Source organism: Penicillium canariense, assembly GCF_028826845.1.
Source record: "Penicillium canariense strain IBT 26290 chromosome Unknown utg000007l_segment0_segment0, whole genome shotgun sequence".
Taxonomy (NCBI): Eukaryota; Fungi; Ascomycota; class Eurotiomycetes; order Eurotiales; family Aspergillaceae; genus Penicillium; species Penicillium canariense.
The window spans coordinates 2,052,389-2,073,836 of record NW_026622734.1 but is presented as its reverse complement, the minus strand read 5'-3'; the positions used below and the strand labels follow the sequence as shown (position 1 = coordinate 2,073,836).

Sequence of the window (21,448 nt, the reverse complement as noted above, 5' to 3'; positions counted from 1 at the left end):
AGTTATAATGCGGGATGAAAGCATCAGCAGCTAGTTCGAAACTTAATCATGCAGAATGACAAAACAGGTGAATTATAGAGGCTTCGTGTATTGCCTCTGCAGAACGGAGTATGGAGACTCTGGAATACCAAGGAGCAATAATCAATGGTGCATCCCACCCCAATAGCTCTCTCCGTCTCCCTCATAGGGATTGGAGGCCTCCCTACACTGTGGATTCTCATAGTCGGACACGGTGCCCTCAGGCCAGATCGGCACAACGCAGATCTCATTGACTTCGCAGCCACGGCACTCTTTCCAAGTCGTCCAGTCCAAATGGTCAATCAAAGCTTGAATCGTCCGCACCGCAGAATCTAATTCTTCCTCCCCCCATGCTGCCAACAACGTCGAGCAAACGCTGTGCGCAACGCTGTGCACGGCTCGCGCAGCCAACAGCTGCGAGTCCTGGGTCTCCAGCGGCAGGAACTGCGTAGCACATCTTTCAGTCTCCAATGAGGTGTTCCGCGCGCTATAGTCAATAAAGGGGGACAGGAGGATCTCGATATGATCGTGCAGGCTCTTCGCGTCGGTGAAGTTGCCAGATACCAGGTATGACAGCTCATCGGCGTACCGAGTCACAATCATATCCGTGATTGCCTGCCAGTTGCGTGGGGATCCTGTTGCGTCCTGAGCCAAGATCCGTGCAGTCAATTCCTTGCGGACAGCGTCCAGTTCCGAGCTGGGGAGATGTCCCAGACGAGGCAGAGGCGAGTCTTCAGGGAAAAGGTCCAAATCGTGTGAGAAGGCGGTCACAAAGTTTTCATAGTTGATAGACACGCGGTTTCCCCCGATCCCACCGTACCGTGCACTCACTGCACGCATCCAGCGAGATGAACCGTGGCCAGGGCCCCCGTGAGGAGGGCCCTTTCTTTTCCCATCATCCTCGCGAGGACCAGCATGCCGGTCATTTGTGCGACCACCCTGGCCCCTGGCCCTCGAATCAGACTTCACCTGTGTGATCCGCAAAGGCGTCAAGCCACGCTCAAACGCACACAGGATGATCTCAAACCCAGCCTCCATGCGTAACACGCCATCAATATGACCGTCCCATTCATTCTCTGCCATCTCGCATGCTTTCTTGGCGCGCTCAGACTCGCCCATTGGTCCACGTTGGCCTTCCTTGGGCGAGTCGTCGAGTGTGTTGTTGAACAAGAGCACGTCTTGCGAGTCGAGGGTCCCCTTGGTCGTCTTGGCAGCCGACATCCCGTCAATATACACAAGACGAAGGTCTTTTGTCGTGGCATAGATGTGAAGATACCCGGAATCATTCTCGTCGACAGCTTCAACATGTGGCAGCGGCCCAGGAGGTCCATTACCCGGGCCATGGGGTTGGCGGCGACGGAGTTCGTCACGGTGTCCACGGTCGTTTTCGTCGTCATCACCTTCGTCCGGTTGTCGAGGAGGTGGGCCTCTATGCGGGCGCGCGAATACCATCGCATGCTCCGGTTCGAAGGCGAGCCATTCGGTGCCGTTGACCGGGGTCGACTTGGAGGTGCCATGATATAGCTGCGTACCAGCTGGGACAGTCGCCAGGAAGAAAGAGACGCCATTGTGGTGCAGCGACGATCCCCACTGCCGCATAGAGTCGTGAATGACGTTAAATATGTGGTTCGCATTCTCGATAGCTGCATCAGCGTCGCCAGACGCTGCAGAACCAGCCGATAAGATTAACAACGAGCATATCGCCCGCAGAGACTGCGCCGAGCGCATTTTGAACGAAATGCCTTGAACGAAATGCCTTGGGTTTAGTGATGATCTTACTCCAGGGTGACAGTCTAGGAATCAATCATGTTTCCGACAGAAGAAAAGCTCCTGCCTTGAGGCCGCTAGCGCCTACTGTTATCTGATGGGCTTAGGGCTGTTCGGATGCTCAAGACGCGTCATCACGCCAGACGCTAGCCACCATCCGCTTTTCGGTAGTCTTCTCCGAGCTTGGACGATTAGCCGTGCATAGTGTGGCTTCAGGATCATAATGCTCGGGCGAAATTGACGTGGCCATCGTCAGTGGCCCACCCACAGTAACCGGCGGTTAGAGAAGTCGGTACGCATACATGTGCATATCGGAGACTTTGTATGGCTAGCTACCCCCTTTTCCTGGGGTGAGCTTGGCCGGAGAAAATAGAATGACTGCGTTGAAGAGTCTGACTCCATGTTAGCACAAGGTTTCTACTCCTAGTTGGCCCAAATCCGGTTCATTTTCTCGAAGCATGTACTGTAGGTTTGCAGTGTGCGAAATGGCGTCCATGGTTATAAGCTGTTGGCAAAGCATCGCTCAGGTACTAGATTGAGTCCATGTAATAGAGGTTTCACGCCGTTCATGGCTATTTGCCTTCAAGCGAGAACGCTCATTTGGTCGTCTGTATTCCTAGCTGCTCGTCCGGCGCAGGCGTAGCTTCCCCGCGTTGACGGGGCCGATTGCTTGCAGTCGGAAAAGCATCGGCGAGATCAGATCGCGACCGCGTCGCCCGCCGAGAAGTCCAACAACGTTCATGCCCCACGTAAAATGCCCGCCGGCACACTCTACATGGGCGCTCGCTCTTTTACACCAAACTCATCTCGTCATCCCCGGACTCTTCTCCTCACCTTGGACGCCTTTGAAACCCTGTTCTACCCACGTCCCCCAGTCCCCAACCAGTACGCTGCGATCGGCCACGAGTTCGGACTCTCTCGGACTGTGGTGACACCAGACAAGCTCAAGGCTGCTTTCAGGGACGCGTACCGCATACAAGCCAAGCTATATCCGAACTATGGTCGCGCGGACGTTCTCAAGGGTCGGTATGGAGGGCCAAAACAGTGGTGGGAGGAGGTGATCCGGGGGAGCTTCGGACAAGTGTTGGCCTCGGGGGCAAGCCAAGATTCTTCGCAGCATAAATCTCCGGATTGTGGCAATGTCAATCTCCCCGCTGGCATGATTGACGCTCTGCTTGATCGTTTTGCCGGCGATGGGGGCTACACATTGTACGAGGATGTGGCACCATTCTTCGCCCGTATGCGCGAGCTAAGAGCGTCCTCAACGACTCCCTTTGACCGTATCTTGCTCGGCGTGATATCCAATTCAGATGACCGAGTTCCTGAGGTGCTGAAGGCGCTGGGGCTGCGAGTTGGGGATATGCGAGCTGACCAGGACATGTCGAGCATGGAGCTGCCGGGGTTCGAGGAACGAGTCTCTGGGCACACGGCCCGGCCACAACAACCCAATACGGCGAATCAGAGGGCTCAAGCGGATGCCGACCTGGACCTGGTGATTACGAGCTACGAGGCTGGCGCGGAGAAACCGAATCGGCTGATCTTCGATGTTGCAAAGCGACAGGCCCGATTGTTAGCACGGCGTGATGCGCACGCACACGGCTCAACCCCAGCTGGCCTGGATGAAACCGATGACTGGACATGTGTCCATGTCGGTGATGACTATCAGAAAGACTATGTTGCCGCGATTGACGCGGGCTGGGGAAGCTATCTTCTTGAACGCGATGGTGGTCACGGACGCCCTCCGGGAACTATTCGCTCGTTGATGGAATTGCTTGGCCAGCTGAAGCTAGGCTTCTAAATCCCCTTCATACAGCTCTTATTCGAGAAGACATCGATGGCTAGGCTCTGCACCCAAATACAGATGGGCGGTGATATTAATTCTTATACCCGAACCTGCAAATCCGCCGGTGCGCGGCGCATGCATGTTTTCTAGGAAGCTAGGTTAGCAACTATATACTTATGTCTGGGTACTGCATTCTCTAGTCCTCTTGGTTGAAAATTTGTGTGTCCTGGGTAGTTGTCCATGATTCAATTAAAGTAATTCTCACAAATGTTAACAAACATGCTTGATATTCCGAATCCTGCCCATTGACCTTGACGCCGAGTCATTACACGCTATCCCGAAATTGTAAAACAGAAACCGCCCGTGCAATCCCAACTTGCCACGGAATGCAACCAATACAGCCCTCTAGTTGTGACTGCGTGCACTTTCCTCCTAGTCCCACTGGCCTTTCCCAGCTAGTGCACCCAGTCCACCGCCCGCATGCTTGCCTAGCAGCTTGGCTATGTTGGAGCCGCCGTTGCGTTGTTTCATGCGGAGTTCTCTCTCGCGTTCCTTCTCACGAGCAGCAGTGTACGAGTTGACAGCTCCCCCTTTCTTTGGACCTGAAGCAGCCGGCTTAGAAACACGGTTGGCGCTTGATGCTGAGCTCATGCTGGAGCTGGATGAAGAAGAGGAGCCGGTGTTGGCGCGGCGCAGAAACTGAGGAGGGCGGAATCCGATGGGACCGTCCGAGTTGCCACCGTTGTGGAATGCGAACTTGGTGTTGGAAGAGGACCCAGATGTTGTAGCAGAAGCTGAGTTGGACGATGCTTGGCGGAGGAGAGCAAGGCGATCGACGACCATCCCGCGCGTGCGTCGTGGGTGGCTGGGCACAGCAAAGCCTTCTTTCGACTGCGACCCTGCGTCCTCGGAATACGCGTCTTCGTTGCCGGAGGTGTTGGTGTCATCCTCGCCCGCGGCTAGCTCTTCCTCATCAAGGGACGCATCTTCATGGAAGGAGTCGTATTCAGGAGTTTCGGTCAAGAAAGACAGGGTCTCACGGATCTCAGCAAGAGTTGCTGGCTTCTTGGACATGGCACTGGCAGGTGTACGGCGAAGATGAGGTGGAGGGCGGTTAGTAGCATCTTCAGCAGATGGCTCAAGTGGTCGCTTGCGCTTGCTGCTGTCCTGCGAAGGGTCACCCTGCTGTTGCGCGACATCCTGAGAGGCTTCGTTTTGGGAATCGCCTGCTCTCTCTTCCAAGAACTCCAACTCGAAGTCATCCTCAATATCGCGATCTTCGATAGCCTTGAAGAATGCAGCCTTCTTAGGGTTCTCGGCGAGTTCACCGATCTTGTCATCGGCAAGCAGAGCCCGGCGCATCTTGGCGAACTCGCGTTGCTTCTCACGCCGACGTGCTAAGCGCTCATCGTCCGAGTCGTCAAGATCAAAGTCATCATCTCCACCACCGCGGCGGCGGCGCAAGGCTCCAGTTGTGATGTCCTTGTACAGCTTCGCAACATCTTTCTCGTCACGGTCTCGTTGATGGACACTGTAATTAATATCGTCAGCAACCCATCTCCTGTGTTAGAACAAGTGTCAACTTACGCGTTTAATGCAGCCAGCTGTTTCTCATCGACCACTTCACCACTCTGGTCGTTGATCATTTGCTGGTCGTAGGCATCCTCCTCGCCGTCACTGTCATCACTTGCACCTCCAAGACCAGCATACTCATCTTCGGACTCCTCGGCAGCTTCGTCAACAATATTCTTAGCTTTGCTGTTCTTTTTGTCGTATTGAACTGTCCGTTTCTTGACTGCCTTTTGCATGACGTTGAAGGCATTGGCATTCACCTCAATGTCCCCCTCGTTGTCCTCCTCTTCCACGACGGACAAATTGACTGCGCGTCCACGTCGGAGCTGTCGATGCTTACGTTCTGCAACAGGCGACTGGCTCTGGCCAAGGAGAACAGTATCAACAGTCGAAACGGGCGGAGTTCCGCGGAATCGCTTGGCAGGATCGAACGGAGAGAAAACGAAGCCTTCATCTTGAGTAGGGTCCGGAAGTTGCGAGAATTGCGAGAAAGTGTGTGCGGCAGGTGATTCCGATACTCTAGTCACATTTGGACTATAGCCAGTCATGAAGTCGGGCTCGTGGGACTGTTCCTGGCTATCGCAAACTAGAATCTCCGAGTCCTCGGCGCGCAGCCCGGGAACAGGGCGGCCGGGATCAGGAAGGGAAAATGGGATTGCTGTAGAGCCGGGCTGGCTACTAGTGTCATCATCATCGGCCAATGTACCGGCAAATGCTTGAGTTAGGCCCATAGGCATATCGCCAGGGGTCTGCATGTCGGGGAATGCGGGTCGCTCCACTGACTGGGAACCATGAGACGGCGGTCTGACTGGCGTTGAGGGCACTTGGGGTTCCTCATCTTCGTCGTCGTCCACCACCCGAGTTCGTCGCTTTCGCCGACTACCAGGGTCCTCGATCTCCACGTCTGCATCTGAGAGGATATCCTCAGCTTGGTCTTCAGCAGACTCATCACCCTCATCTGCTTCCTGGTCAACGAATTCAGGATTCTCATCGACACCCTTGCCGTCATCGTCGTCGTTGTTGCTGTTGTCGTAGTCACCCTCGTCGGACGCATCTTCATCAGAGCCAGAGAAGGCGTAGTCGTCATCTTCCTCCTCATCATCGAGACCCTGCGCCTTTTTCTTCGCAGCTCTTTCCTGTCGTCCGATCTCGTTGGCTTCCTGGCGGGCTTTCTCCACTAAGTCCTCAACATCGTCTTCCATGGCAGCACGCTCTTCGGCAGTCTCAATGACAACGCCCTTAGCTCTGAGCTCCTCAATGCGTTCACGCCTTTCTTTAGCAGCCTGCTGGCGGGCTTTATACAACAAGCTAGCAGAGAGTTCCGCCGAATTCATAGTGGTCATCTTGCGGGTGGGGGAGGTCAGGTGAGCCAAAGCCTTCAGCTTGAGCATCGAGGCGGATTCCTGAAGCTTTCTCGTGGGCAAATTCTCAAAAGCAGCAAACCGACGAGCTTTGGATGGGGACGTGACAACTTCCAGATCGTCGCTGTCTGAATCTTCTTGCTGGTGCCGCGCGACTTCTTGTCGGGACATCAGGACGCGAACCGGGGGCTGAGTCGGCCGTCGGGGCACTTTCTTTGCGTTGAAAACAGAAGAGACTTTGGGCCCTTGTGGCGCGTCTTGGGCAGAGGGCATGGTTTCTTTCAGTGCCGCGAGACTGGCTGCATCCAGCCCAGGCGGGACTTGTCCAGAGGCATCAACAACGAGAGGTTTGTCTGCATCAGAGGGACCGAGCACGGGCGATGTGTGTGGCGTTTCCTTGGTCTTCTGGGGACCTTCACCGTCGGAAGAATGTTGTGACCCAGCAGTTGAAGACGAGTTAGTTGTTGCGGCTTCCGCAGGGGAAGGCTCGGGCTGCATGAAGTTGAACCGGGCGAAGAGACTTTCTTTAGTAATCTTCTTCTTGGTCTGAGCCTGGTGAGCCAGTTGCATGTTTCGGCTCATGCGTTGTGTCTCCTGCCTCATCTCCTCCAAGGCCTTCTTGCTGGCTTTGCGGGGTTGGCGTGCTTTCTGGCTCAATTTACGAGCAGATCCATCCTCATCTCCCACGCTTTCCTCACCAGACAGGATCTCAGAGCTGAACTGCTCCATCTGAGCCCGTCTGGCAGCCTTTTGTTCATCCTCAAAGCGTTCGCGCTGCTCGCGTTCCTTGCGCTTCTGGGCCACAAGAGCAAGGAATCTCGCCTTAGACTTGGATTGTTCTCCGGGTTCATCAGCTGCTGCTTGATCCAGATCGTTGGCATCGTCTTGTGGGGCAGCTGGCGACGAGACAAACAAGGGGGAAACAGTGCGTGTGCGCGGTGGTGAGCTGAGAGAATCGTGGTCGGCAGAGGCTGTCAATTGTGTTGACTTGGCATTCTTTCTCCTCCGAGGACCAGCGGCGGGGAGATCATCGTCACTCGACTCATCTACAGGCGGGGGTCTTCGACGTGTTGGCTGTAGTCCTTGCTCTCTCTCGGATTGTAGGGCCTTGGACAGGCGGGAAAAGGCAGAGTCTTTTTGAGGTTCAGATGAAGTCGAGTCACCAGCATTGCCCTGCATGCGAGCAGCCATTCGACCCTTGGGCCGGACAAAATCATCAGCATCCTCCAAGTCGTCTTCAGAGTCGATCATCTGTTCAGATACGCGCGTCTCCGTGATTAATGTGTTTTTGCGTGTGAAGTCCAGCTTCGGTATGGAGGCTTTGGAATTTGTATTTTGGGAGTCAGACTCAGAATCACTATCAAATTCAGCCATCATGGCTTTGATCTTCTGTCCTGGGGTGAGAATATTGGGCGAATTTCCAGCGGACGACGCGGAACGCGTCGAACGGGGTGTAGATGGTGAGGACATTTTGGATCAGTCGGAGGAACAATCTGAAAGGAAGACGTAATGCTTAAATGGGAAATGGATCATGACATGACGGAGTCAATTGAGAACAGAGAGAAGGTTGGAGGTGGAGGTGTCGAGTGCGGATCCCGCAAGGGCGCATAGTCAAGACGCGATACGCGTGTTTCGCGTTGCCCGGTCGCGCCACGTGATTTTTATCTTATCGCTAGCTCAAGATCGACAGTGAGAGCCCGGAAGTACGTTCATGTTAGGACGGGGTTGAAGTTAGCAACAAAGAGAATGACGATGACTTCATCCATTTGTTGGCCAAAAGGAGGCCAGATAATTTACAGGCCTGAGGTAAAGCAATGACTTCTATTAACAAGTTGATTGTATTCTGAGTCTGTGCTACTATGCCCCATTTCCATTGTGCTCATAATACAGATTGTTTGTCCCATAAAGATTTTCAGGAGAGACGCCGCAAAGATCCTGCGCCGATTCCTGTATAGAAAAGACAGAAGTACAAGAGTAAAAAGACCCACGGCTCATCATCGTGTCCGCCGCTAGAACGATCCTCCGATGAGTAAATAACCACTACAGCCTCCGGTTCAGAGTCTGTGGCGGAAAGCACGGCTCTATTAGACGAAATAAGACGAGAAAGGCAGGCCCTCTAGATATCAATGTCGATATCCATGTCCAGGGCAGCGATGTTCTCGTCATCGGTGTTGCGATAGCTGATCATAAACCCGCTCTTGGGCTTCTTGGGTGTGACGCCAGAGGACGTCGCCGCTTGCGAAGGACTATCGGTGCCAGTCTTTGGTGAGTCTTTGGGTGTTTCAGTCAGGATATCATCAGCAGCCTTAGCATCCTTGGGCTTGTCGGAGACGTCATGGTGTGTCTTGGCAATAGTGCGAACACGCATAAAGGGATCTGCAGTAGCCTCGCCGCGAGCGACGGCGGCGGCCGCCTTGCGAGCAACTTTGCGCTCCTCGAGCTGGGCACGCCGAACGTTCTCGTAATTGAGTTTCTGATTGCGAAGGTTGATTTGGTGGACTCGCTCGGCTTCGGAGAGCTTCTTGTCCGAGGCTGGCTGCGGCTTGAGAAGGGACGTCCCCCAGGACAGGTTGAGGTTCATCGTCGAATCCAGTTCCTGCTGAAGCCTCTCAGCCTCCTCCGTGTTGCCGTTGGCTCTGGCGAACTTCAGGTCGCGCTCGAGATCGGCGCGTCGAAGGATGTCCGACTTGGCGTCCAGGGCACCCTGCTTACGCAACTTGTGGCTCAGCTCCTCAGCGGTAAACTGGTGGTTGATAAGACGGTTGATGTCCGCAACCTTGGACGCCAGCTTGTTCTGTGTGGCCATCTTGCAGTCTTCAACTGCCATGGTCTTGCGGTAACGGCTATATTCGGCCTGCATAATCAGTTAGCCTCCGGAATTGTCATCCTCTGTGTAGGGCCGACTTACTTCGGTGATAGGAGAGTCGGAGCAAGCAATGAACGGGAATTCCCGTACGGCCTTCCCGTGCGCTAACTTAGCATACTGGTCGGTAACGAAAGGACGGCCATTCTTGGCCTCCATCGCATAGGGCTTGCCCTTGCTGAATCCCTGAATCAAGCAAAGGCGGTACTCGTTCTGGCCAGTCTCCATGTTGGGCCCGATGTTGACACGTGCGTAGCAGCCAGTAATGGCATCGTCGAATCCAGGGTAGAAGCAAACCTCCGCAAAGTTGCTGCGACCGACACGAGCGCGCTGAACGTCGCGAAGGTCGGCGGGGGGTCATCTTTGGGGATCGAAGGAGAGCGGCGATCATCCAGATCCAGGTCACTCTCAACCTCTGCATCCTCATCGGAAATATCGGAACCCTGAGAGCGTGATCGGCGGCGCGCCTGGGTGGTATCTCGGCGGCGGAGTTCATCCCGCTTACCCTTCTGCTCGCGCTGGCGCTTGTAGGCCTCAATAGCGCCAGAGGTTTCTCCCACTTTGCGGCCGCCCAGAGTCGTCTTCTGTCGGGAACTCTTGCGCTGAGTATCATCGAGGCCGGCGGAACCCGCCTTGCGCTTGGCCTGTTTGGCGGCAGCACGCGCTTCCTCACGCTCACGCGAGGCTAGCAGTCGGCGCAGAGCCAAGTCCTGGTTGTGCCGATCCACTTGCTGGGCACGCTCGGAGAGCAGCTCTTCCCGTTGAATCTCTGGCATTGCCATGATTTCTTGCTTTTCCTTTGCAGAGTAGTAGAGCTTGTCGTAAGGAAAGATGGGGCGGTCCTCGTCGTCGGAGGCATCTCCAGCTTCAGAGTCAGACTCGGACATAGGAGCAGACTGGAGAGAGTCTTGGGAGTCAGCTTCGGACCTGTAGTGTGAGACAGTGTCAGTAAATGTATCGTCTTGGGCCTAGTCATAGCGGTAGACAACTCACACTTCACCGTCCTCTTCATCTCTCCTAGGCTTCTTGCCCCGGCGAGCAGGCTTCGCGGTTCCTTTGCGACCCATTGTTTCCGGTGATTGATCACGATCTGGTGAGTGAGGGGAGGCAGAGGGTTCTAGTGATTCATCTTTCTGAGGGGGTGGTGAGTGTTCCTCTTCCGAGTCACCAGCCAGAGCCAGCAGCTCCGCATCCAAATCGTCCGCCATTATGAATGCCGCACGACGTTATACCAATTCACCGATCAGGTGGTATATAATAGGCACAAAGAGCGCTGCAGGTAGTTCTCTCCAATAGAGATGACCCTGTTGCCTTCGGAGGGACCTGCTCAAGCAGGCGAAATCCCTTCTGACGAGGAGTCGCAAATATTCAAGGATCCCCAGGTAGTGGTATCAAATTCCACAGCTGAGGCCTTTATGCTAGTCGAGACAGAGTCCCCAGCACCAACAGACACACTGTACAGACGGCAACGAACGGGGAGGTGAAGGTATTGGCGGAGGGCGTAGATGTTCGTCGCAAGTTAGCCTTTGCCTTGAGTTCATGACGTCCAGACGCCAAGACCGCAAGCGCGCGGCTGGCGCCAAGACCACTTTGCCCGGTGGCCTGAGACTTGGATCTCAACAACTCCGAGCAACGCTGCGAGCTACAGACAATGGAGGCCATTCCTACACTACGAAGATATGCTCTGGCACAATGCCGACGCCCAAGCCGTTTTACGTCACCGATTTACCTTGACTTCCTTGCCCCGACGGCCCTCCGGTCGCAACGGCGACAAGCGTCCAGCAGCGGGTCTACCGGAGCCCCGAAACCGCGATATGTCCTCAGCAGAAAGCAGCGCGAATTCTTGGACAGTGCACTGCGCGTCAATCAAGCTGGTGAACTCGCTGCGACCCTGATCTACAAGGCTCAGAGCCCGCAGGTGGTTCGCTCCTACCCACACCTTCGACCCTTGATGAAGCACATGTACGACCAAGAAGCAGGCCACCTGAAGGTCTTCAACAATCTTGTGGCTAAGCATGAAATCCGCCCGACTGCGATGTACCCGATATGGGAGGTCGCAGCCACATTCTTGGGATGGTCGACCGCAGCCCTGGGTCGCGAGGCGGCGATGGCATGCACCGAAGCAGTGGAAACCGAGATTGGGTCACATTACAACGAACAAGTGAGGGAGATCTTGATGTGGGAGGCGGATGCCGAGCGCCGAGGGGAGGAGCTTGATGAGGAACTCAAGGAGATGCTGGCAACCTTCCGGAGGATTCGTGATGAGGAGCTGGAACATCTGGATCACGCTGTGGCTAATGACTCCAAGGAGGCCAAGCCATATGATCCATTGGTGGACGCTATTCGTCTGGGTTGCAGAACTGCCATCAAGATTAGTGAGAAGGTTTAATTAGGAGGCTTCACTTCTTTGATGCGCCAGTGGCTGATCGGAATCTGTATATTGTGTGCTATATAACTGTATCATAAGTGTACACCCGATGTTAATTCGCATATTCAGTGTCTAAGATTCTCTTCTGAGAGTCTACTTCCCACCTTGTAGTCCAGTCATTATTTTTCATAAGAAAGCGTTTCGTCCTTCAAACAGCAGGGTATCATTGTAGAAACAGTTCGCACCTTCCACGCCTTATTCCTGGCTCTCGAGATAGTCGATAAAACCTTGTGAGAATCTCACGACCTGCTGGTAGACCTCCTCGAAGCCGTTTGCACCGCCGTAGTAGGGGTCCTGCACGACCTCGCCGCCGCCGACGCGATCGTGCAGCTTTCCGCCTTTCCCAAAGTCACCAAACAGGCGCACCTCTGCGACCTTTGCATTCTCTCCCTGTGTGCCAAGGGCTGTCTCAGATGCCGCCCGAGTGTTCTTCGCGGCAGACTTGGGGTTGCGGCGCAGCGACGCGATGACCGATTCTCGCACGTCCAGCAGATCCCGCAGGTTGTGCTTGTCCATAGCGAGCAGATAGTCGAACTTCAGGAAGTCGTCCTTGGTGACCTTACGAGCGGCATGATCATAGGTGGTGATGCCATGGCGGCGCAGGGTGGACATGGTCCGGCTGTCGGGACCTTCGCCGCTGTGGTAGGCACCCGTGCCAGCGGAGTCGATATCGCCGATGATGGAATGGGCATCGGCGACATTCCGGAAGACGCCTTCGGCCATCGGAGATCGACCTGGGAGATTTACCGCGTCAGCAGACACGAAAGCAGACCGGGACAGGCTTGGCGGGAAAGCGCGGCAGTATTACATACAGATGTTGCCCAGGCAGACAAATAGGACGCTGACGGGGCGTCCGGTGGATTTGGCGGACATGATTGGAGGCTAATTGAAATCTTGGAGGGGGGTGGTCGGAATCGAAGATTGCCCGGAGCAATACTTGTCGCAGTCAGTCGATGAGGCTGTGTGGCTATGCGGTAGCTGAAGGGGGGTGTCGGCGGGGCGGTTATCGATAGGCCCAACCCTAATCTCTTTGCCTTGCGATTCCCCGGCTCTCTGCGATTCGTGCCCTTGCCAGGACCAATTAATCATTCAATGGTTTGATTATTCAAACTCAATCAATATGAACGCGTTAGACTTAGCAGAATCCGGGGTACAATCTATTCATAGGATGTGAGACAGTGACGTTGCTAGACAGGCAGCGACGTTCTCTATTCTTTAGCCTACGGACCAACAAGTTGACCAACTAGGCTTACTCCGAACTAAAAAAAGAAGTAACTCAGAATCTGCAATGCACATAGCGAGGGGGTACGGCCCCGCCACCACCAGGGGCGCAGCCCACGAACCGTGGCGAGTGCGGCGTCCGTGCTTTCCGTTGGCCCAGTGATGTCCGGTGGGGGTCCTGTGATGAGTGCAGATGGGGCCAAGGCCCGCTACTCACCACTCTGCAACCCGTGGATCGTGGGTGTTTCAGGATTCATGATCCCTATCCTGCTTGGAATTCGCATTTTTGCAAGGGCCCTACAGCACCCTTGGTTTTTCCCTTTTTTTCTTTCGTGCTTTCGCGCTTCAATATCGCCTATACGAGCCACCTAATCAGTTGCAACTCGGCGTTATCCACTAGGCAGTGCGGGTCTGCGCAAGACCGCCTATTCGTCTGCCTCCTACTCCACCGTCATCGTTGCGATCAGCCTACAAGGCATCGTAAACACCAAACAAGAGGGGGATCTTTTCGTCCCGGCATTTCACCTCTTCTTCTACCCTTCTCTTCCTATCCTATCGTGCGACAAAGGTCCTACGTCGTCCTCTAGGTCTGGTCCTCTCATCAATCTCGCTTGGGACTACCGTCCATCCTGAAACGACGCCGAGAGTTTGGGTCCGTCGCTCAGACTAGCCATTCACCACTTGACATTGGCCTTTCCACTTGGCCCTCCTGGCGCAATCACCAGCTGACGACCACGCCTCCCCCCTGCTAGTAGCCTTAGGGGCGGGATCTTTTTGCTGATCTCAAACCCGAGACTAAGGTGTTAGGCGCCATGGCGTATAACCGCGTTGGTTAGTTCTCCTCCTATTTCTTCCATCTCCTCTCTGCAGCTACATAGTGCGCGTTGCACCAAAGACTGAGCTTGTACTGTGGTGCTGGCCATTGATAGTACAGGATTGTCGCGCGGCTGGAGATCACGGCATTGGCACTGGAAAATAGTGTGCGCTGGAGCACTGCTGGAATCGAAGGAACTGACACATGCGCACTCCAGACCCCTTCGGGGACGAGAATCGTTCGCCGATGATGGATCCTCATCAAATGAACAACTATCCCAACCCTACACCGTCCCCAGCACGACCGTTGGACACCTACCAACTCCACGATAATCCATATGGACAAACGAGCCACTTGCCCATGCCCTCGAGCGATCGCCTTGCCGAGCAACCTACAGTGAGTGGAGCTTTATCTATGCGCGCAAATATGCGACCGGGGGATTAGGGGACCCTTCTAACACCTGATCGATCAATAGTATTCCGTCGAGAATGTTCACAACTCCTACGGCCACCATGATGCCTACGAAGGACACGCTGGTTCCCAACCCTATGGCTATCAAGACTACGCGGTTGATCCCGAAGCCCACCATGACGCATACTATACACAACCTTATCAGCCGTCGGCCACGCCCCATGATGATTACGACCTAGGCCAGTACCCCGAAGGTGGCCATACTCCTTTCGACGATAATGTCCCCATGCTGCAGCAAGACGAGAACCCCTTCGGGCCAGACCCGTACAGCGCAGAGTACCAGGATGAGCCGCGACCTACCCCCAGCCCGGCACCCATCAAGCGGTGGAAGACGGTCAAGGAAGTCCAGTTGTTCAATGGCAATCTCGTCCTCGATTGCCCAATTGCTCCGAAACTTCTCAGCCAGGTGCCGCACGCCGAACCCCCTGGTCGTGACGAATTTACCCACATGCGTTATTCGGCCGCGACTTGTGATCCTGCGGACTTCTTCGAAGAGCGGTTTACGCTGCGCCAGAAATTATTCGCCAAGCCGCGTCACACTGAGCTTTTCATCGTTGTGACCATGTACAACGAGGATGACTTCTTGTTCGCGCGGACAATGTCCGGTGTATTTAAGAACATTGACTACATGTGCTCGCGCACCAGCAGCAAGACCTGGGGCAAGGATGCGTGGAAAAAGATTGTGGTTTGCGTCATTAGCGATGGTCGTGCAAAGATCAACCCACGGACTCGCGCTGTGCTTGCTGGTTTGGGTGTGTACCAGGACGGAATTGCCAAGCAGCAGGTCAACGGAAAGGACGTGACGGCACACATTTACGAATACACCACCCAGGTTGGATTGGAGGTCAAGGGTACCCAGGTTCACCTGAAGCCGCGCTCGGGACCTCCTGTGCAGATGATCTTCTGTTTGAAGGAAAAGAATCAGAAAAAGATCAACTCCCACCGTTGGTTCTTCCAGGCCTTTGGTCGCGTGTTGGACCCCAACATTTGTGTGCTTTTGGATGCTGGTACCAAGCCCGGCAGAGACTCGATCTATCTCCTGTGGAAGGCATTCGATGTGGAGCCTATGTGCGGTGGGGCTTGCGGAGAGATCAAGGTCATGCTTTCGCACGGCAAGAAGCTGCTGAACCCGCTGGTGGCTGGTCAGAACTTCGAGTACAAGCTGAGCAACATTCTTGATAAGCCTCTTGAGTCGGCCTTCGGTTTCATTTCTGTGTTGCCCGGTGCTTTCTCTGCCTATCGTTTTGTTGCGCTGCAAAACGATAAGAACGGACAGGGTCCCCTCGAACGATACTTCTTGGGAGAAAAGATGCACGGCGCCAATGCCGGTATTTTCACTGCCAACATGTATCTGGCCGAAGATCGTATTCTCTGTTTCGAGATTGTCTCCAAACGCAAGTGCCGCTGGCTCCTGCAGTACGTCAAGTCCTCGACCGGTGAAACTGACGTGCCCGACCAAATGGCCGAGTTCATTCTGCAGCGTCGTCGTTGGCTGAACGGCAGTTTCTTCGCTGCCGTCTACGCCATCACCCATTTCTACCAGATTTTCCGCAGTGACCACAGCTTCCTCCGCAAGTTCATGTTGATGATCGAGTTTATCTACCAAACGATTGCGATGATCTTTGCGTGGTTTGGAATTGGAAATTTCTTCCTGGTCTTTCACATTCTTACCACGTACCTGGGAAGTGATGAGCTTTTGGGTACTGCGGGTAAGATTCTCGGCATCGTCTTTGAATGGCTATATCTTGCCACACTGGTCACCTGTTTCGTGCTCGCGCTGGGTAACCGCCCTGGTGGTTCGAACAAGTTCTACATGACCATGGTGTACTTCTGGATTTTCATTATGTTGTATCTCTCCTTCGCGGCTGTGTTCGTCACGGTCAAGTCTATCCAGACGGAGGTGAAAGAAAACAGCTTCTCGGTCAGCGAGCTATTCACCAACAAGACGTTCTTCTCGATCATCGTGTCACTCGGTTCGACCTACGTCATGTGGTTTGTTGCCTCGTTTATTTTCATGGACCCCTGGCACATGTTCACCTCGGTATGCTCTCTTTTGCTATCCGTTTCTTTCGGTGCGATCAGTCTAACAACTACCTCTAGTTTATCCAATACATCCTCCTCACCCCAACTTACATCAATGTCCTCAACATTTACGCCTTCTGTAACACCCACGATATCACATGGGGTACCAAAGGTGACGACAAGGCTGAGAAGCTGCCTTCTGCGCACTTGAAGCCCGGCGGCAAGGTTGATGTCAACATTCCCCAGGACGATGGCGACTTGAACGCCCAGTATGAGGCTGAGTTGGTGAAGTTTGCCACCAAGCCTCCCAAGGAGGTTAAAAACGTCTCAGAAGAGGAGCGCCAGGCCGACTACTACAAGGGATTCCGAAGTGCGGTCGTGTTGGCCTGGGTATTCTGCAACTTTGCCCTCGGCGCAGTTGTCCTCAGTGCCGCTGGGCTGGAGACCTTCGACAACACGAGTTCTACCAGCAGCACCAACCAGGATACCACTCAAACCGAACGGTCCTTGATTTACATGGAAGTCGTTCTCTGGTCCGTGGCCGGGCTTTCTATGTTCAAGTTCTGCGGCGCAATGTGGTTTTTGGTGGCTCGGATGGTGAGTTCTTTTCCCCTTTCCCCCTTACACTTTATTTAGTCTGACGGTTTGCAGTTCCGCGGCGTTTGATTTTCGCATTTCCCAAGCATGATTATTGTGCTTCGTTCAGCCTTGCTTCCATCTTGTAATTTTCAATATATCCCCACCTTGAGGTGAAATGAGTGCTGTTTTGATACCACGGCGGGCCCGATCTGGTACGGAAAATGGAACCTGGACATGAAAATGGAAATGTACTATGTGTGTGATGAACCTCTCTACCCAACGCCAGTTCTATCTTTGCCTGGTGGTCATATAGCTGGTATGTCATCTTGTTATTTGCTTTCGACTTGCCTTGGGGCCCCATGGATGGGTGAAGGGCTGGGGTGGATTCGTGTTGGCATCTGTAGATATGAGTTGTTTTTGCTAGATCTTCTTCTTCTGTCATTATTGTCTATCTATCAAGGCGAGTGGGATGGTGCTGGTATAGATGAATAGACACGTTGAATATTCCTTGCTTCCAGACGTAGAAATGGGAAGCTTTCAATGTAATCATTTCTATGAGTACCTGATATTTACCAATCAACCGCTCTGATTCTTCGAGTGCACGCACAGCGCAATCCCACCAAGCACCAAGATTAGGCCCACCCACGTCTCCTTGGCGATTACCTTTCGCTCGACGTACCATTCTCCGAGGACCGTGAACAAGAATGCACTTGAGTTGGCAAGGGGCACGGTTAGGGAGAGCTCTGCCGGCCGACACGTTAGCATATGATACTGCACGCGCCACTCAGATGAACGAGTCACAAGTAACAACATACCGTGTTTCCCAACGAGCAGGAAGAACCAGATACTGCCCGTCAGATTGATGACCAGCGGAATGGAGTACGCCGGCGTCCGAAGAAGGTTCACAACCGTCCAAAAGATCGAAACGACCCTCGTCCGCAACCAAGATTGCTTGGGCGAGGAATGCATCCAAGCAGCGGCAGGTGTATTGTCCAAGTTGTCCTCCTGTTCCTCACCGGCAGCTTGACGAGCACCATCCGTCTCCTGGCGCTGCCGACTGCCGCTGCTCCTCCGAGCATCATCGGCCTCCTGCTCATCCTGGGAAAGTAGCTCCTGCGCCTCATCCTCACCCCCAAGTCCCGATTGTGCTGACCCTTGGGTCTGCGATTGTCCGCGATCGGCAGCCGCGCCGGATTTCTTCTCTTGTCGCGCGTTGAAGTCGGCGGCGGCGCGACGAATAAAGGGGGGTGGTGAAGCCCCATGCTACGCCGACGAGAAGGAAGGAGAGGACGTAGTTGAAGACGGAAGGGGCGGGCTCGGGGACACTGACGTCTGGATCCATTGCGGCGAGGGTGTGGGGGCTGGAGCTGGACGTTGCTGTCTGCATCGTCTCCTGGAGATACCGCGGAGATGGCGGTCCCGTTGGTCCGAGCGTCCTGATAAAGCCGGGCCCCCAATGCGGCCCTCTATACAGGATCTAATTCCGGGTATACAACACGTTCATTATAGCTACCTGATTGGATTGATGAGCCGTACATTTGTGGATACTACGGGGGCTCACCTTGAACCTGTCCAAGGCTGAACTTGAGCTTCGTTGACCGGACAGTTTATTATTCATGGCGTCGTAGCTCTAGCCACCAACGGGCTGCTTACTGGCTGGGTCGCACCTGGAAGCTTTTACGCCGCGCCAGCTCAACTTTGTGCAATCAGATATTGGGGCTGTAATTGACTGGCCACTTACTACTTAAAGGGTGGATAGGCTTCATTTCCCACGGCGTGATTCGATCAGCTGAATGTCGGGATATCCAAGGGCGCAATTGTGATGCTTCGTGGGCGTCAGGATAGGGTGGTGCCGGTGGGGGCTTCACTTTCTTGCAGATCAGATGTATCTTTAGAGTTGCATTACTCTTCTGCGAACCAAAGACAGGGCTAGCAATCTAACTAGCAAATTAGAATGACAAGTCTCACCATCCGGATGAAAGCAACGGCATCATTTCCTTCTGGCTCCTGTGTGAATTAACGCATTCCAAGCCTTCTTTCGATATATAAATCAGGCAGCGTATTCACATATTTGGTAGTTGGAATAAGGCTGGTACGTACACCTGTAAAGTCCCGACGCGACTCAAGCTCTACTTTTCTCTCCCTTATTATTCTTTTATTGGGCTTTTGCGTCGCAGTTTATTCCATTCAGCGAGGAAATACTGACGTGAGAGCTTAATTCTTCTAGCATGGAGGCAGTGTCGCCTTTGCCAATTCACGCTTCATGCCTTTCTACTATGTCTCTTCTAACCACACCCCATTCAAAAGGTGATTTAAAAATACCAAGCTATTCCTCCATTTATGGACCCTCTCTTCAGCTAAGGAGATTCGGGCAACACGAGGGTTCATGGAACCTACATATCGGTGTGCAAATGTGATTAGACAGCATGCAATCTGTAATGATTTCTGAAAACTCCCTAATTTTGAAAGGAAAAAGTTCTGAACCAATCCACGCTTTTATTCAGAGCCTAGGGCCACCACGTCACTGCCACGTACCAAGGTCTCGCCTTCAATGAACCCTCAACATTCGGATAATCGAGCTGGGGATCGACCTGATGATTTGCCACATGAAAAAGGCCGAGTCGCGAATTGCTGTAGTTTGGTATTGGAGGGGACGCGAGACGACATCCGCAGCAGCGAGGACTGTATTCACCAGCGGTACTGGGTAGTTCTCACGGAGATACTCAGCCACGAGGTCGTGGCCGTTCGTGATGCCGCCTACAGGAAGTCAGCTGGCGCAAGGGAAAGTCCATATGGTTCAAGACATACCGCACATCCAGAGATTCCCATCGTGCGTAACCCGCATCGTATCATCCCACAGCTTCGTGTCCGGGAAATTCTTTCTCAGGTAGGAAATTAGAAACCGAGGTGATGTGCCGACCTTGCCCTTGGTGATGCCGGCATGTGCGGCGATTAGGGCTCCGGTGCAGATGGTCATGATGGTCGCACCCGCCGCGTTGTGCTTCCGAACGAAGTCCAGGTACTCTTCGGCCGGGGGCATGAGCCGGGGAGAGGGTCCGGGCAGGAAGAGAATGTCAAGCTTGCTAGGTGCGACGGCCGAGTCGTCCAGTGAGTTTGTGAGACGGATGGACAGTTCTGATGTGACTGGCGCCAGGGCATCCGGGCCATCGCGACTGATGTAGTGAATCTCGCAGGGCCGGCCAAGGTCAGCGAGAGTCTTGGGCATGCCTATGTCCTCAATCCACGCTGGGCTCGCCATGTATAGAAGGTCCAAAGGTGCGAGGTCCAGCAGTTGCACGCAGCTGACGAGGAGAACGCCGATGCGGAGGGGTCCAGATGCCATTTTGCAGGACTTAATATTGATTGGAGGATTCCCAATGTAACGATATGCTCTAGCTGTAATTGGAAGGGATGATAAAGGGAATAGCCAAAGAGTCTTTGCCTGGAATATAAAGTAATGTATCGAAGAGCGAGTCTGAAATCACAGAGATGTTTGTATGGCAGTCGCGATGATTAACAGGCCACTTGCTCTAGGCCGATGAGCATATTTGCGGTTACCCATCAGATACCAGAGTGCTTGGAAAGCAATGAACAGTCAACCCATGGAAAGCAATATTTCGTCAGCATGCGTCGCTTGAGTCGGGCTTTCTAGTAATCCGCGCAATTGAGCGCAGTGCGCCCCAGGCTGCTGTCGCACCATCTAGCGGTGTGATCGAGGTGGTCTGCATACGCAGAGAAACATTGTCTGGACTCCAATGGATGGTTGTGGTACTTGGACGTATACCTGTGTGATGCGAATGGCACTTCTCCGTAGGCGCAACGCCTCATCTGCAGGTCAACCCCGCCGACCGCCTTGTGGGTCGGGACCCTCTGCATACCACGATCACACATGCCTGTTTCGCGTCTCTTGCCCGGTGACAGGGGCAGAGACCATCACGCATTATACGGGCAGCAATTTCCTCAAACAGGCAACTGCTCAGAGGGAGGCTCGGACGATCTCCGACGGCAAGCTTGAACGCGCCTGCTTCCCCATGTTCGGGCCCTGACGCCCCCACATCCCAAGGCGAGTCCGCTCCACCTCCCGCCTCCCGTGTCTCGGCCCCGGGTTTGGCCCTTGTTGCGCCAGGCCTTCAGGGTCTACCAGCACACCGCGCGGGAAGAGGGAGTGGTTGGATGGGGCAAACAAGCACACCGTTGAAGTCTTCGCCGTACGACGCCTGTGCAACCGCCGTGGCACGGCCGGCTGGTGTCTTTTCCCTTCGGGAAGGCACGCCCCCTTCTCCAAAACCTTCCCCGCATCGGCCTCACCTTTAATCAAGTCGGACCATCTAGCAAGTGGCCGAGTGCCGATCTTCCCCAGTATTTTGTGTCGTCATTATTTATTGGCCGGAGCACATCAGTCCGCAGGATACTGACTCCGAGCACGGAAAACCGGAGCATCGTGGTCCTATAGTTCTGTCGTCTTGTTGTTTTCTTGGCCTGGCAGCTGGCTCGAGGCTCGTCTTCTGCTTCCTGGCTAGGGATCAAGGCGCATATATAGACCAGCTTC

At 54.1% G+C, this 21,448-nt stretch overlaps 9 protein-coding genes across 9 annotated transcripts; 3 read left to right on the top strand and 6 right to left on the bottom strand.

Moving 5' to 3' along the window:
• Positions 1–141: 141 nt before the first annotated feature.
• On the bottom strand, positions 142–1,746 carry N7482_009768 (uncharacterized protein; the record flags this gene model as incomplete). The annotated part of the gene is made up of 1 exon (XM_056691892.1): positions 142–1,746. One exon carries the CDS (start codon positions 1,744–1,746, stop codon positions 142–144), a length of 1,605 nt encoding a protein of 534 aa, XP_056539598.1.
• A 793-nt stretch (positions 1,747–2,539) lies between these two features.
• Positions 2,540–3,583, top strand: N7482_009767 (uncharacterized protein; the record flags this gene model as incomplete). The annotated part of the gene is made up of 1 exon (XM_056691891.1): positions 2,540–3,583. The coding sequence occupies one exon, from the start codon at positions 2,540–2,542 to the stop codon at positions 3,581–3,583; it is 1,044 nt and encodes a 347-aa protein (XP_056539597.1).
• Positions 3,584–4,000: 417 nt separating this feature from the next.
• On the bottom strand, positions 4,001–7,971 carry N7482_009766 (uncharacterized protein; the record flags this gene model as incomplete). Its single annotated transcript, XM_056691890.1, has 2 exons — positions 4,001–5,099; positions 5,156–7,971. 2 exons carry the CDS (start codon positions 7,969–7,971, stop codon positions 4,001–4,003), a joined length of 3,915 nt encoding a protein of 1,304 aa, XP_056539596.1.
• Positions 7,972–8,617: 646 nt separating this feature from the next.
• Positions 8,618–10,572, bottom strand: N7482_009765 (RNA polymerase-associated protein; the record flags this gene model as incomplete). The annotated part of the gene is given in 4 exon segments (XM_056691889.1): positions 8,618–9,355; positions 9,410–9,674; positions 9,686–10,291; positions 10,358–10,572. 4 exon segments carry the CDS (start codon positions 10,570–10,572, stop codon positions 8,618–8,620), a joined length of 1,824 nt encoding a protein of 607 aa, XP_056539595.1.
• Positions 10,573–11,015: 443 nt separating this feature from the next.
• On the top strand, positions 11,016–11,753 carry N7482_009764 (demethoxyubiquinone hydroxylase family protein; the record flags this gene model as incomplete). The annotated part of the gene is made up of 1 exon (XM_056691888.1): positions 11,016–11,753. One exon carries the CDS (start codon positions 11,016–11,018, stop codon positions 11,751–11,753), a length of 738 nt encoding a protein of 245 aa, XP_056539594.1.
• A 234-nt stretch (positions 11,754–11,987) lies between these two features.
• On the bottom strand, positions 11,988–12,665 carry ltpA (tyrosine protein phosphatase LTP1; the record flags this gene model as incomplete). Its single annotated transcript, XM_056691887.1, has 2 exons — positions 11,988–12,526; positions 12,605–12,665. 2 exons carry the CDS (start codon positions 12,663–12,665, stop codon positions 11,988–11,990), a joined length of 600 nt encoding a protein of 199 aa, XP_056539593.1.
• Positions 12,666–14,031: 1,366 nt separating this feature from the next.
• chsA (chitin synthase I) lies at positions 14,032–16,986 on the top strand (the record flags this gene model as incomplete). The annotated part of the gene is made up of 4 exons (XM_056691886.1): positions 14,032–14,223; positions 14,303–16,339; positions 16,399–16,917; positions 16,972–16,986. 4 exons carry the CDS (start codon positions 14,032–14,034, stop codon positions 16,984–16,986), a joined length of 2,763 nt encoding a protein of 920 aa, XP_056539592.1.
• Positions 16,987–17,475: 489 nt separating this feature from the next.
• On the bottom strand, positions 17,476–18,241 carry N7482_009761 (uncharacterized protein; the record flags this gene model as incomplete). Its single annotated transcript, XM_056691885.1, has 3 exons — positions 17,476–17,642; positions 17,715–18,162; positions 18,230–18,241. 3 exons carry the CDS (start codon positions 18,239–18,241, stop codon positions 17,476–17,478), a joined length of 627 nt encoding a protein of 208 aa, XP_056539591.1.
• A 1,206-nt stretch (positions 18,242–19,447) lies between these two features.
• Positions 19,448–20,242, bottom strand: N7482_009760 (uncharacterized protein; the record flags this gene model as incomplete). Its single annotated transcript, XM_056691884.1, has 2 exons — positions 19,448–19,656; positions 19,708–20,242. 2 exons carry the CDS (start codon positions 20,240–20,242, stop codon positions 19,448–19,450), a joined length of 744 nt encoding a protein of 247 aa, XP_056539590.1.
• Positions 20,243–21,448: the final 1,206 nt, after the last annotated feature.